At 39.7% G+C, this 13,863-nt stretch overlaps 1 protein-coding gene across 1 annotated transcript; it reads right to left on the minus strand.

The window, feature by feature from the left end:
* Positions 1–307: 307 nt before the first annotated feature.
* On the minus strand, positions 308–12,812 carry AMD1 (adenosylmethionine decarboxylase 1). The gene is made up of 9 exons (XM_063443518.1): positions 12,141–12,812; positions 6,135–6,221; positions 4,827–4,953; positions 4,281–4,383; positions 3,801–3,843; positions 3,151–3,295; positions 2,791–2,883; positions 2,236–2,391; positions 308–2,151 (listed from the first exon to the last, which is right to left on the minus strand). Exons 1-9 carry the CDS (start codon positions 12,248–12,250, stop codon positions 2,014–2,016), a joined length of 1,002 nt encoding a protein of 333 aa, XP_063299588.1. The 5' UTR covers positions 12,251–12,812; the 3' UTR covers positions 308–2,013.
* Positions 12,813–13,863: the final 1,051 nt, after the last annotated feature.

Consider the following 13,863-nt stretch of genomic DNA (forward strand, 5'->3'; position numbering starts at 1 on the left):
GCAAAAATGCCGACGGTCCTGAACCGTCCTCGGTCCTGAAAGGGGTTAATTGATCAAAAATAATGATTTGTTTAAAATAAGCCTGGCCCCACACATTTGTTTATTTAAATATACCCAAGTCAATTGCTTATCGCTCTGAACAGACTTCTAGTACATTTTAACTCAAGCCTCTATTCCTTCATGGTCTGAGTATTAACTTATTCACCAAGAGATTGACCAACAGCCACAAAAAAGGTAGTTGGAAAATTGGACCGCTTACTGGGAAGTGAAAATGGTGTAGCTGTAAATAAAAATGAGAACAGAAAGATTTACGCATATTTTTTTATTGAAGCGTTAGGTCTGTGGTACAGATATTTTAAGTACATTTCAATGGATCAAAGTCTAGAGATTTTAGAGAGACAATCATTTCCCTCCCCCCCCCCCCCCCCCCCCCCCAACCTAGCAATACAATGAATTAGTCTCCTCCTCAAATAAATCAGCAGTATGTTAAGGTACTCAATATTCCTGGAATACCAGATAGACTTGAGGGGCATGTATTTGTTCAGATATTAACTATTAAATATTGGTCCTCAAAATGCAGCACCAGAAACTTTACATTTACTACTTATCCTACAGAAGCAACCTACTGTTCAGAGGAAGCTTCTTAAATGAAGCTTCCACTCAAAATACTTAAAAAACATAGATGCTCCAACAACCTTTATATTTAACCAAGCAGATTTTTCTTCAACACTACAAAAAAAGTGTTTATAAATACATAAAGGAACGTTGCTGCAATATATCCAAAAAGGATACAAAAAAGTAAAAAATTTGAAGACATTGGGATTTACAGCTTGCAAGTCATTTCAGAGCTCCAAATGTGTTTTTTTAGGCCAGATGAAAACAAGCAGAACGCCTAAAAACACATTTGCCAAAAAGTGTAGCTTTACTCAAGTTCAGATTTGTCTAACTCTCCATGTTATAGAAGACGCTACCTATTCATGGTTTAAAAAAAAAAAAAGTTTGTGATCACGCTAATTCACAAGGGAGCGAAGATTAGGACACAGCACTGTCAAATAAAGCATAGTAGTCACATGCACAATGTCACAGGGCTTCCCTATTAGTGACAAGATGAAAAGGAATGGATTCTGCTTGATGCAACAAAAATGAGGCAAGATCCAGACTGTGTTACAGTTTATTGCTTACTCACAATCAGAAATGGTTCCCAGTGTAACAATTTGTGCCAGGACAGGCCTAGATCATTCTGCTTAATTGCCCACATAATAAGCTTGCACAGGCTTCAAGTCACTTGTATCCCTCCACAATTCAAGGTCAGTAGCTGCATTGGCTTGCAGATCACCAGACAAAGAATAGAGAGGAATGCAAATACATGGCAAAAAGTACTAACAAATGAGATGACCAAGATGAAATGATGCAAGGTTTTCTAAACTCAAACCATTGAGTGGCAATGTTGGTGTAGAGCAAAGAATTAAACTGCTCCTGCCCAGGTACTCAAAATGGTTAAAAACCATAACAGCAAGAAGTCACACGAGTACCTAGAATGCATGGCCAGTAAAAAGTGGAGAACCAGTCTCCATTAACCTGGCAATTCATTCACAAAACCATATGCCATTTGTTATAGTCCTGGGGCAGACACTAATGAGGGCGAAAACCTTGTCTGTGGGGAATTTTTGGAGAAACCCATAAAAAAGCAACGCTGCACATAGAACAAGGTGCGTTTTTACAAATGGAGACTTTGTTACAGTATGTGTTTAGATTATCTACATGCACTTCAATTTCACAGCAAGAGTGGCATAGAATACCAACACACAGGAGAGAGCATTCATGCAAGTTATCTAACTCCTTGATAAAATAGTGAATACAATTCAAACTTTTACTAGGATTATACTCAGGGCTTCTTGCAACTACTAGGTGATGGATGTGTAAAGCATGGCCCCTGGAATCATTAGCTAGAAAGGACCCACCACCTCTTCCATTGGTTTTCTTTTTACGCTTTTTCTTCTTCATTATTTCTAATCAACTTTGCTGCGACTCTATCTTGGCAAAACTGGTGAAAACGAAATTGTAATCGTTGAACTGAGCAAACTGGCGGTCAAGACGCTTAAAGCCTTCGATCTTCTGTGCACAGCTAAATGCTGCACGGCATTTGGAGCTCTGAAAATATAAACAAAGGATGTTCAGAAACTCTGAGGTACAAGCATCACTATGCAAACTTCAAAATTTAAGCATGAACAGTACCTGATTAACAAAGAGTGTTGTCACAAATTTCCTTGGCTTGAAAACATCCACGACTTTACTAATCAGATCATCATAACTTGTTAGCGATACGTTAGTTTCAAAACTAACATATGAAAATTCTGGCTCTGGGGTGATGTGAATCGTCCAGTAAGTTCCCTGCGTAAAACAAATTAAAGTTAGGCACAGAATATCAGCAAATTCTAATGTAGAAAATGGGTGCCCTCAACCATGCTCTAGGAATACAGGACTGCTAAAGGATAGTGTTTAGTACAAATGCACTTTGTTTGAGAAATAAGAGACCTACCCTATATTCAGATAAAAAAAAGCTATACATGAATATTTACAAATCAAGGAGACTGAATGAATAGGGAAGTTAGGACTGTATTGCTTAACCATACACATCCAGAACACAAGATCAGACCTTCTACAAAGCCATTCAACAAAAGGAAAGTGAATCCACCCGTCACCACAACAAGTCTTTGAGCACTTGTTATATAATTAAATCAATGAACCACAACATGTTTTATGAGCATCTGTGGAATTTTTTTAACTTACATCTGATTTCATCCCATTCATTGAATAGCCACAAGGACTGAACATTGTAGCATCAATGACAGAACCTGGTATCAGGTCACGAATTCCACTCACCTAAAGAGAAACAAAAAAAAATTAAAATGTATTTAACTTTTTAACTGTCTGACAGATATTAACACCCCAAAATCAGAAAATAAACCCAACCCCCCCCCCCCCCCCCCTCTCCAAAAACCAAACAAACCAATCACAAACACACTAAGATGTTAACATGTTGCATTTCTACCTACGGTTCTAAAAAGCTAAACCAACTATTTAGGAGTGATCCTACACTTAAGTATGTAGAATTTATTTTATAAAAACAGAAGCCATTTTTAAACTTACACGAGTGACATCATTTGCAGTAACACCATCTTTCATGTAGAACTGGTCCATAACTTCTGTGTTAAGCTCACTCATCAGAATTTCCAGTGTCTGATCTGGTTGATTGATTAAAAATCCATCTGGAACATCCAGGGTGTACAAGTACCTAGAAATGGGAAATCCAATACAGTATAAGAGGTTTGTAAGACACCTGTCACCATATATACTGCAGAAGGTCTGCTAGTTATCTGATAACTTCACCCACTCCCCTTTCAAAGGAGGTGACCATCTGGCTCATTACATAAGCTTGCACAGTCAGCTTTAAGTAGAACACGCTATGCTTATTAACCCCTTAAGGACACATGACATGTGTGACATGTCATGATTCCCTTTTATTCCAGAAGTTTGGTCCTTAAGGGGTTAAAGCAGCTCTATAATAGAGATCATTTGTGCATGTAATAGATTTGTACAGACATGTTAAACAAAGGACATTTAAGATAATTTATGACACTCAATGTCAGTTATAGCAATAAGTTTAAGCAGGAACTGCGTGGTCATTTGCCAATTCATAGTTTAATTTCTTGTGTAAAGTAATTAATTTTGTTGACAGATTGCAGTGGTCTGCAGAACCAGCACTGTGGAATTAAGACAAAACTGAAAGAATAACTCACCAGCAATCAGAATTCATGCGTCCCATGCAATAAGCTGCCCCATCTAAAAAAATAAAAAAGTAAATAAATAATCACATTCGATGTAGATGTTCAGGGTTAATGTGACACTGCAAGGGGAAGACAATCACTTGACTTGCAAATCCTTTACTCCCTTGTCTCATGATGACACTATACAGCTTTAGAGAATAAGATATAGCCTAGGTTGCAAAAATGAACAGGTTACAGAAAAAGATTTTAATTTAGCAGAGAATATTAAAAAAAATAAAAATAAGACTGAAGCATTAGGTGCACGCTTGCTCTCAGTGTAGCAATCTCAAAAGTGGCAGAACTAAACTCAATGTATGGATATCTTATTCTGCATGTGGTCATTAGCATAGACTATACATTAAGTTTGTGTACCTACGTGAAGTGGACACGAGTCAAGGTGTGGATGACACCCACATTTAGAGGAAAAAAAACAAAACAAGTGTGCCAACTTACTTGAGAAAATTTCATTTAGGAACTCAACTTCTTCCTGGAAATTTCTGTGTGGGTACTCTTGATGGTCTGGTTTCATGAAGTTTTTACGTGAATAAAAGAAGTTCTGAATGGGAGGGGAGAAAAAAATTAAAAAAAAAGTCAGTACACCTTTACGGTAGCATTAAAACAATACTGGAAAAACTTAAGAGAAATTTCAGGGAAACCTTAAAAGGGAACTGACCAAATGCACATTAACTTGGAATAAAGTTAAGCTACTTTATACTGCTAATTACAAAAAAAAAAAAAAAAAACCTGACAGGTGCTTTAAAATGTATTTATTTTACAGAGCCTGGTTGTAAGACTTATATTCCAAGTTAAAAAGTCAAATCCCTTCCAAGGGTCAAATTTGCTTTCAGTGACTAAAAGGATACCACACGCTAAAGATTAGGGTTTTTTTTTTTGTTTTTTGTTTTTTTAAACTTGCCAAGTTTTACCAAATAGATGTCAATATCCTATGCAAGAAGACATTTCCCTTATTACCAACACACACAAAAAAAAAAAAAGTACCTGAATGTCGTCAAAACCGCAGTACTCCCTAGCGAGCTCTAACAAGGGAACCAGTGCTTGCAGTAAGAGGGTGGTACCACATGTCTTCAAAATGAAACGTCTCTTGGAGACAAACATGCTACTCTCACTGTGTAGAGAAAAATAGTGTCAGTAAGAATGTTAGTGCCCCAATATTTAAAAAAAAAATAAGAAAAAAAACGCAAAAACTGGCACATTATAAAAAAGGTTTTTGGAATTTTATTCAAATAACTACGGTATGTATCCAAGTTAAAATACAGAACTGCTGGTACCTCCAACTTAAAATATGCATTTAGAATAAAAACGCAAAAACCCACTACTGATCATGTTAACTATTCTTATTCAATGTGTAATATATCAGTGTTAAATGCAGTTTCCCTTTATCTTACCCATATCCCATCCCCCATGCACTTTACTTTGTTTTCCAGCTGCTTTGGCGAGTTTACCTGTACCACTTCAGCCCATCACTGAGCACAATGAAAATCCCTATTTGAAGGGACCCTTATCCCTTCCGAGAGTTTTTCCCCCTGGGCCCTTGTAGCTGGAAGCTGGTTGAGCATCTTGATAACCACGCTGTAGCAGCTGAAGATATGAAGACCTTTCCAGGAGCTCTCTGGGGCCTCCTTAACACACTGCATAAAAGTTAAACTCACTCAATGCTACTGACATTTTCCCTTTAACCGATTGTATATGACTATCTATAAAAACAATATGCATGTGCTATCTGTTTCCTAGCTATAATGCCTGCTTCTAGTATGCCAAAACACACAATCAAGAAGTCCAACATCGTTGTCACTGAGTAATCAGAAAAAAAAAAAATCTAACAAGTAAACGAGTGATGATATACTAGCTAGAAAAACTCAATGTAAACATTTATAGGCTTCAATTCATCTAACAGGTAGATCTAATCCTTAGAATTTCTGATATTTAATTGTAATATTCTTTATTAGACCAGTATAATGTAGGCTGCCATCCCTTGTGAGGAACATGGAGCAGTTTTCTTTTAGATTAAGAGTAGTGCTTGCACATTAGAGGTTGGAATCTCTTGAGTCCACATGCCTGACTTTGCAAGATGGAAGATCCTGCGGGCTGCTGGAGTGTGACTGATTGCATTCAGTAAGTTGAATTGCAAAAATTAGGCCAAAATAACTATTGGAAAATGTTCCCTTTACAAAGAGTGCCATTATTAATGAAGATTAAAACTGAATCTCAACATAATTGTACATTACATACTACACAACACGCGCTAATAGTATATAGCCAATGTCTTTAATGTGAAACACAACATACCTGAGTACATAAGCTTCCTGCTTGTCAGTTTTCGTCACACTGATGATCAAACAATGCACATTCTCCAAAAGTTTGTCCCACTCAAACCTGAAAGGAAGTGAACAGAGGTCAGTGGAAATAGCCATATAGCACAAATGCATCTAAACAACCCGACAAATGTAAACCATTTAACACCTCTACATAAAAGACAAAAACTGCTATAGCCAACTGAACTAGGTTTAGTAGCAGAGCAATCACTGGAACTGGTATCCTTTGCAAAGACTTGATGGCCGCACCATCCCACAAGAATGTGTTTTAATATAAACTTATTTAAATTCATAAGGTTTAACCAAAGTCACCAAGTATGTGCAGGCTTTCATAGCTTCCCAGCTTTATTTTAACGCTATAGGTCTGTCCTCAGAGCTTTATGTTTAGGAAACAGATTCCCGTCTTTAATATACAACATCTCAATATTCTGTACCACAACTGGGCACAGGAGGAAATGCACATTTTCAACTTTAGCTTCATTATACTACCAATACAAATTTGTTAAAATAGAAACAGAGGCACTAGGACAGGTTAATTTCATACACCATGACATTTTAGGCCAAGTGATTTTCACCAAGATGCTGGAGAAATTGAATTATCCCGTTAAAAGTACTTCATAAACTGCGTTGTGTCAAACCCCAATTGCCGAATCAAATCAGTTTAACATACCAAACACCATATAACAAGATTACGCATCCTAAAGAATAAGCATTTCTTTGATAACAGATCTCTATTTCTGCATTAAAAACCATTAGCTCCTAAAGACCGTGGATGCTTAATTGATTTTAAGTCAGATCTCTTAATAAGATGCTTATTTTTAGAGATTTTCCTATTTAAAGGATCACTATAGTGTCAGGAAATCAAGCTCGTTTTCCTGACACTATAGCATGCTTAGGTCCCCTCTCCCTTGGCGCTGAAGGGGTTAAAACCCCTTCAGCTATTTACCTTTATCCAGAACCGGTGACCTCTCCTCCCCTGCCATCGTCAGCTCCCGAGTGTAGCAAAACGCGCTGTGCGCATTCAAGCAGTCCATAGGAAAGCATTTCGCAATGCTTTCCTATGGACGTTCCGCGCTCTGGATGCAAATTTTGCATCCAGTGTTGCAGAAGCGCCTCTAGCGGCTGTCAGGAAGACAGCAACTAGAGGTTGGATTAACCCTACTGTAAACATAGCAGTTTTAGAGAAACCGCTATGTTTACATCTGAAGAGTTCAAACCTGGGGGACCTGGCACCCAGACCACTTCATTGAGCTGAAGTGGTCTGGGTGACTAGTGTGCCTTTGAGGTACATGGCATGCCTGTAGATCTGAAGCTTTTGACGCACTACTTTTATAGAAAAGTTGAAGTAACTTATTCAAGTGTCAAATTATTCAGCAGTGCTTTAAAATGAGAGCGCCATTTCAAAACTTGACACGAACAATAGATTGAGAAATTGACCCATTAGAGTGGAGAAATAAGGTGATTAAACTTGCCTCTTCTCCGCCCAGAGTTGGTCTCACCTAGCCTCCCAACGCTTTCTTATTTTGCTATTGTGCAGGTGCTGCAAAAAAAATTGTGCCAATTTGCATTTCAATAATAGCATTCAGCATTTTATTATGCAGGGCATGGAGATACTCAACGTAGGTGCTGCACACTGCAGCACTGACATAGGAAGCATTCTAGTGGACATCTGAGTGACTGTCACTAGAGGAGTTTACAGTGCCAACACTGCAGGGACATGCAATAGACACCAGAACCACTACATTAGGCTGCACTGGTTCGAGTGACTATCGTGTTTCTTTAAGATATAATTGACAGCCTCAAATATGATTTTGTGTAGTAAGATAAGGAGGGGAAAATGCTATGTGATGTAATAAATATAAAGATATTAATAAGACTAATAACTAAAAAGCACATGAATGCCAATGATTCCCACTACCCCCAATGAAGAAAAATAGATATTTTAGGCCTTTCAAAAAATATCACCCCCAGAACATTCGAAATCTAGATCACATGTACATTTTGTATGTTAAAACAGAATGAAGTATACTCACATTTAGAAATATTTTACTTAATATCTTTAGGATACATACACAGACTCTTACTAAAATGCAATACATCTTTTCAGTTCCCACTATATGCAGAGTTCTACACATTGTTTGACATGGCCTGATAGACATGACTCAAAAATTGGACAGGAGAAGCTCGACAGCCAATAAGACTATTGTGCAATTAGTTCTGGGGAGGGTAAAAGTCACTTTGGAGAAACAAATGGAGCAGCGGTTTAAATCCAGGCTACTTAGCATTTCATTCATCCAATATGGATAGAGAAAAAAAATAAAATTGTTCAAGCTCTTCGTTAATGACCAACTTTAAATGACTTTAATGCAGACACACTGTTTGCTATACATACAGAGTTTTGTTAAGTGCGTGTGTGCACAAAAAAAAAAAACCATCATCGTTTGCACAAACACTTTATCTTTGGCAGCTGACTACTTTGTAATATCAGCAAATCTATTTGCTGGCAGGATGCATATATGAAGTCTAGATTAAAGCTACGGCTGTTATGATGACAGCCCTGTTAAGAGTATCTCTAGAATCCAGTAAAGTCCGTTGTTTGATCAAACTACAATAACAAACTGCTGCAGAGTTGCCTTGGTGCAAGCAGGCAATCCTAACTCTGAATGTTCAACAAACCCCCTAAACAGGCTTAAGTAAAACTGGATACGGAGTTTGATAGTAAAATATAGTCCATACATGTAAGACATTTTTTCATGTTTCTCCACAAATTCTGGTTTGAGGACAGACATAGTTGCTGCATGTCATAGTTGTCACATGACAACCATAACTGACATGCCCCTTGATATCAAGGATAAGCCCTGTGCATGGCAGGGCACTAGAGCCTACTGGCATTAAGCTATACAGGAAACTACTTATAAAACCAGACATTGCAAGCAAATCATTACTCAGATTTCCAGAGGCACAAACTACTGTTTAGTCAAGAGGTGAATAATTTTGTCACAATACTCAATGAATGTTTGTAGTGCATCACTGTTAAGAGTCGACAGCTGACCAACTTATGTTTAGTCTGCTAGGCCTTCTCTTTATTTAGGGAAATTCAAGATATTCTTATGAACAGTGAATCTACTAGGGATGCACCAAAATGAGAATTCAGAATGCCCTTGGCCGAAAATCACTTCTCTCCAAATGATTAAACAAAGTTTTCTATAATTTTATTATTAGACGTTTTAATGAATTTAATCTAATATGAAAATCTCCTTTTAGTGATCCCCCGCTTAATGTTCCTCTCCACCTCTAGTGTTCTTTCCCCCTCCCCCAGTATTCTTGACTTTTCATGTTATCATTACTATCTTTTATTGTGATCTATAATCATCTGAATTGTTAATGCAAGCATCATACATTAAATTAACCCCCCCCCCCCAATCTTCTGTGCCCTCAGGTATCTGGAGAACTGAACAGTCTATGTTTTATAGGCGGTGATGCCCAGAAGGCTTGGTAGTACCATGGCACCTTTATGACTGCATTGTACTACACACAGAGGGCAATGCAGTATATTAGAACTCATCAGTAACACGCATGGATACAGTAACTTGGGCCAATTGTGCATTTAAGAGTGAATACATATAAATTGCCTGAAATATAGGCTGATTGCTATTCTCTCCCATTAGGATTGCCTTACTAGACCAAGAACTCTCGACAACATCCAGAGCCTGGTTGGATAAATGATCCCACTGTGCCGCAAATAGTTAAGTATGAACTACAGGGAATTTGCAGAGGCACATTCCATAGATTAGTGGACTCCCACTCCCTGTTCATTGGCTGCTGAATGCTTTGACATACTTGAGGGGGCAGAGTTAGGCACTCAACCTCACGTGTAACTGCAGCAGCAGACACTGGAAGAAATGGAGCTCCTACCCCTCCTTCCTTAAAACAGCGCATGACAAAGGAAAAAATTAAATAGAAATCATCTAATTGTACAGCAAAAAATATATATTTTATGAGACCATCCATCACCTAGCTACACTTCAATTGCCAAACACATTTAACGGAAATAATCTAGGAAGGTCGAAGATAGATATAGAGATATAGATATATATATATTCTTACAGATGCTATAACAGGGAGAACTGCCCATAAACACAAGTATTAAAGAGAAGCAAATCACCAATGTTAGCATCCATAAGAATTATGCAAATTGGATGGTTTTCTGAAGATTATTCACAAACAAGAAATTGTGGAGAAATAAGAAAATTCTCTCAACTAGCCAGTCATTTGTAATTCTAAATCCTGTGAATAAGCCTGTATTGATTTAATACCCTATAAAATATAAAAAGACATGTATCCAACCATGAGTTATACACAATTCTCTTTGACTGATTACTATGTTGAGCAGTTTTTTTTAAATCTGGTTTGCAGACATTTCTAGCTGCAAATCCACAAGTGTTATATGCAGCAAAAAGGATTTTAACGCTATAGGGCGTGAAATCAATAACCCATTACTGCAGAGACTATATCTCTCCCGAACTGCCAGCAGCACTGCGACACAGGTGGGAGGGAATCCTCCGTCAGCATCAGCTCATAGCATAGGGTTTTAATGCAACACCTTAAACTTTCATCAACTCTTACTGCTCCTTTTAAATATTAGCAAAAAATAGAGTAAATTTAGTGAAGAAACCATATTGAGTGCAAGTCAAACCCCCCATCACATCAGAGGGCTTGTAGAAGCCAGTTATAAAAGACTCAAGCTACCTAGGAGACTCCCCTTATATGGGCAATCACAGGAGAGCCATTTGGCAACGTGTGCAAATCGGCACAGGCAGTGACCCTGAAATGGCTCTGGCAAGGCTACTGCAGCCCCACCCTCCCAAGATTTATAAGATATGCAAGAATTGGTGCCTGAAAATAGCACGTGTTGAACCTCAATAAAAGAGGGCCCTGTGCAGCTGTATCACCATAATGATATTACAATCCACATAGAGCAATATTAGTTATTAGACAACGTATTCCACCAGGAGATCATTAGGATATTGGAATGACAGGGAGGTAACGCTAGAGCTATAGGTTTTACATGATCTAACACACTGAATGGTTAGGGAGGGAATTAGAATGCATCATAGGTAACTGAATAGGGAAGGCACCTAAGGATGCTCATTGTGATTAATCTAGTTAACGTGATCAGAATGGGACAGGTTTTACTCGCATAGACATTCTCTAAGTCAGTCTGAAGCACATTGGAAATACTGAGAATAGCAGAAACAAAATGGAAGATCCTGTCTGCAAGCTTCCTCATGCTCCCCGCCAGCAGGGGTTTCAAGACCTGGCAGCTGCAACCCTTCCCCTCCCCCCCACGGAATCAGCACATGGACAACCATGGGTACTGCAGCATGTCTGCCCTGCCTGAGAAATGCTTGACACACCGCTAGCTACATATCGGATTAGACACATACACTGGTAATGCAGAGACTTTTTCAATGTCAGACGATTGAGCGTTCCAGAACACACAAGTTAACCCCAAGTTAAAACATTCTAGGATACAAAGATTCCTAACTACACATGATATCTAGGACTGATATGGTATAAAATAACCCAACTAAGCAGCCAGCACTGCAAACACTACTATCGCTACCTAGTGACATTGAGACTCGCCCTGAAAGCTAATCTCGGCTCAGCCACCCAATGGTTTGTATCTAGAGATCTGGGTGCAGCTGTCTCCATTCATTCATTGTAAAGAAGTGTATTTTAAGAGCAAACATGGTGACCATGACAGTGCTGCTTTCCAGGCTGTAACAGCACATGGAGGCCATACCTAGCCATCTAACCAACATGGTAAGCATCCCTCCCCCTCCTCCACATGGTGACCATACTAGAATTCCCATATGGTGGCCCTGTCAGCCCTCTTCCTAGCCAGTACTCATTACGAGGAGAGTGGCCCTAACAACCCCAAACCTCCCCCCACATGTCTCCAGTCGCAGGTTCTCACCTTGGGATGTCCCGGAGATCTCCGGACCCTTTGCTCTCATCCTGCTGGCTGAACCAAACCTCCAGCAGCTTCTCCGTCCCCTCAAAGAAGTGCGCGGAGCTCTCCTCCATGATCCGGGCCCCGGGGGCGGCGAGACCCACCGACAGCGCAGAAACGAGATTTACAGAAACGGAAAACAGCCAGAGATCTAGTGAGGCGGAGTGCCCTCGGCCGCTCAGCTTACGGTTACTGTTACTATGACTGCTGAGCCTTTTTATTATTATTATTAGAAAGAAATAAAAATAAACTAATAAACAAGCGTGAGCTTCTTGACTAGCTCTGGAATATTCTTTAACCAGTGTCCGTGGCTCGGGGCGGGTGGTGTTGGATGGCTTGGGATGATGAGCTTGGAGTCGGTTAGATTGTTAGGGTGTTCCTGTGTGTTATATTGATGGGCAGTGATGTTCTCCGGTACAGTCTCTTGTTATCCCGTTTTATTCCCCTGTTACAGAGAAAGCGGTAGAGCGAGCGCTAGCTAATATCGCCGGCCATACTGTGTAAAGCGAGGAGGAAAGCGATGACCATGGCCTTTTATACGCGGGGCGGTGGCGGCGGGCAGTGACGTCACTCGCACACGATTGGCTGCCAGGAACCGGCTGCGCTAAGAGCTTCGGCTTCTGCAATCGATGCCCACACAGCACTGGGTTTATATGGAGCGATCGCGCTTGGCTGAGCGGGCGGGGCTAGGCGGATGACAGAGCCCTCCATCACTCTTTAGACAAAGCGATTGGTTGCTGATTTAAACTCCGCCCCCCGTCACATTGGTTCCTCCCCCAATGTGGAATAACTAGTACTGCGGCTGAGGGGGTGGAGTCACGTCAACGGTTTTTTTGGGTTTTTTTTAGTGGGCGTGGTCGGAGTGTTGAGAGCTCTGTAGCTCGCAGTGTGAGGGGGTTATTCACTAAACAGCGAATTGCAGTGAATTGAAAAGCGAATTCCAGGCAAAACTAGTCAAGCTGTCACCATAGCTGTGTGGAAGAATTTATCCAGATCAGCTAGTTTTACCTAGATATTGCAGTTTGCCTTTGAATTCCCCACAGCCTCCTCCTAATGCCTTTTATTTCATTACTACGGCAACGACCTGCGGCCATTTTATATATTGTATCCCAGGCGAGTGAGTCATACAGGCTGCTGACATTAGGGAGGATTCCCGAGTGATGAATAAAGCTCTTATCATTTGCCATGTCGTTACTGCCATCTATAACAGATATTATAGTCATACGGGAACCGAGGGGGTCTATGTTTACCCACCGCAGTGCCGAAAGAGGACACCTCAAATGACTAAATCTGGGATTTCCCAGAAACAGGATAGGTTTTCAGCAGGCAGCGTATAACAAAGCCCTTTGCTAAACTGTTAAAAGGATCCCCTTAAATATGAATGTGCGCTAAAAACAATATTATTACGCACCCAGCCCACTGACTATTGTAGTTTGAAGTCGCCATGTTTACTCAGTGGTACAGATGCCAAATAATGGATTTATAGCGGGATGTTGTAAAACCTTTTTTTTTTTTAAATTGGACTACCAAAGGTTTTTGTTAAATTGGACTACCAAAGTGTTTCTGACAAAACTGAGACATGTGCCTGAGCCGTGCTAGAATTACAGGGCAGAGTTAGAATTACAGGGCAGGTAACAAGATATCGGCAAATAATACAAATAACACACACATAAACAAAACACTGCCA

The sequence above is a fragment of the Pelobates fuscus genome, chromosome 2 (assembly GCF_036172605.1).
Source record: "Pelobates fuscus isolate aPelFus1 chromosome 2, aPelFus1.pri, whole genome shotgun sequence".
Taxonomy (NCBI): domain Eukaryota; kingdom Metazoa; phylum Chordata; class Amphibia; order Anura; family Pelobatidae; genus Pelobates; species Pelobates fuscus.

What these genes read in the sequence shown, in the direction of transcription:
- AMD1 (XM_063443518.1), bottom strand. Translation starts at nt 12,250, where the DNA reads ATGGAGGAGAGCTCCGCGCACTTCTTTGAGGGGACGGAGAAGCTGCTG. An exon ending in GCGGTTTTGACGACATTCAG is followed by an intron (nt 4,384 to 4,826) that starts GTACTTTTTTTT and finishes CCTCCCATTCAG; the next exon opens with AACTTCTTTTATTCACGTAA. An exon ending in CCTAAATGAAATTTTCTCAA is followed by an intron (nt 3,844 to 4,280) that starts GTAAGTTGGCAC and finishes TTATTTTTTTAG; the next exon opens with ATGGGGCAGCTTATTGCATG.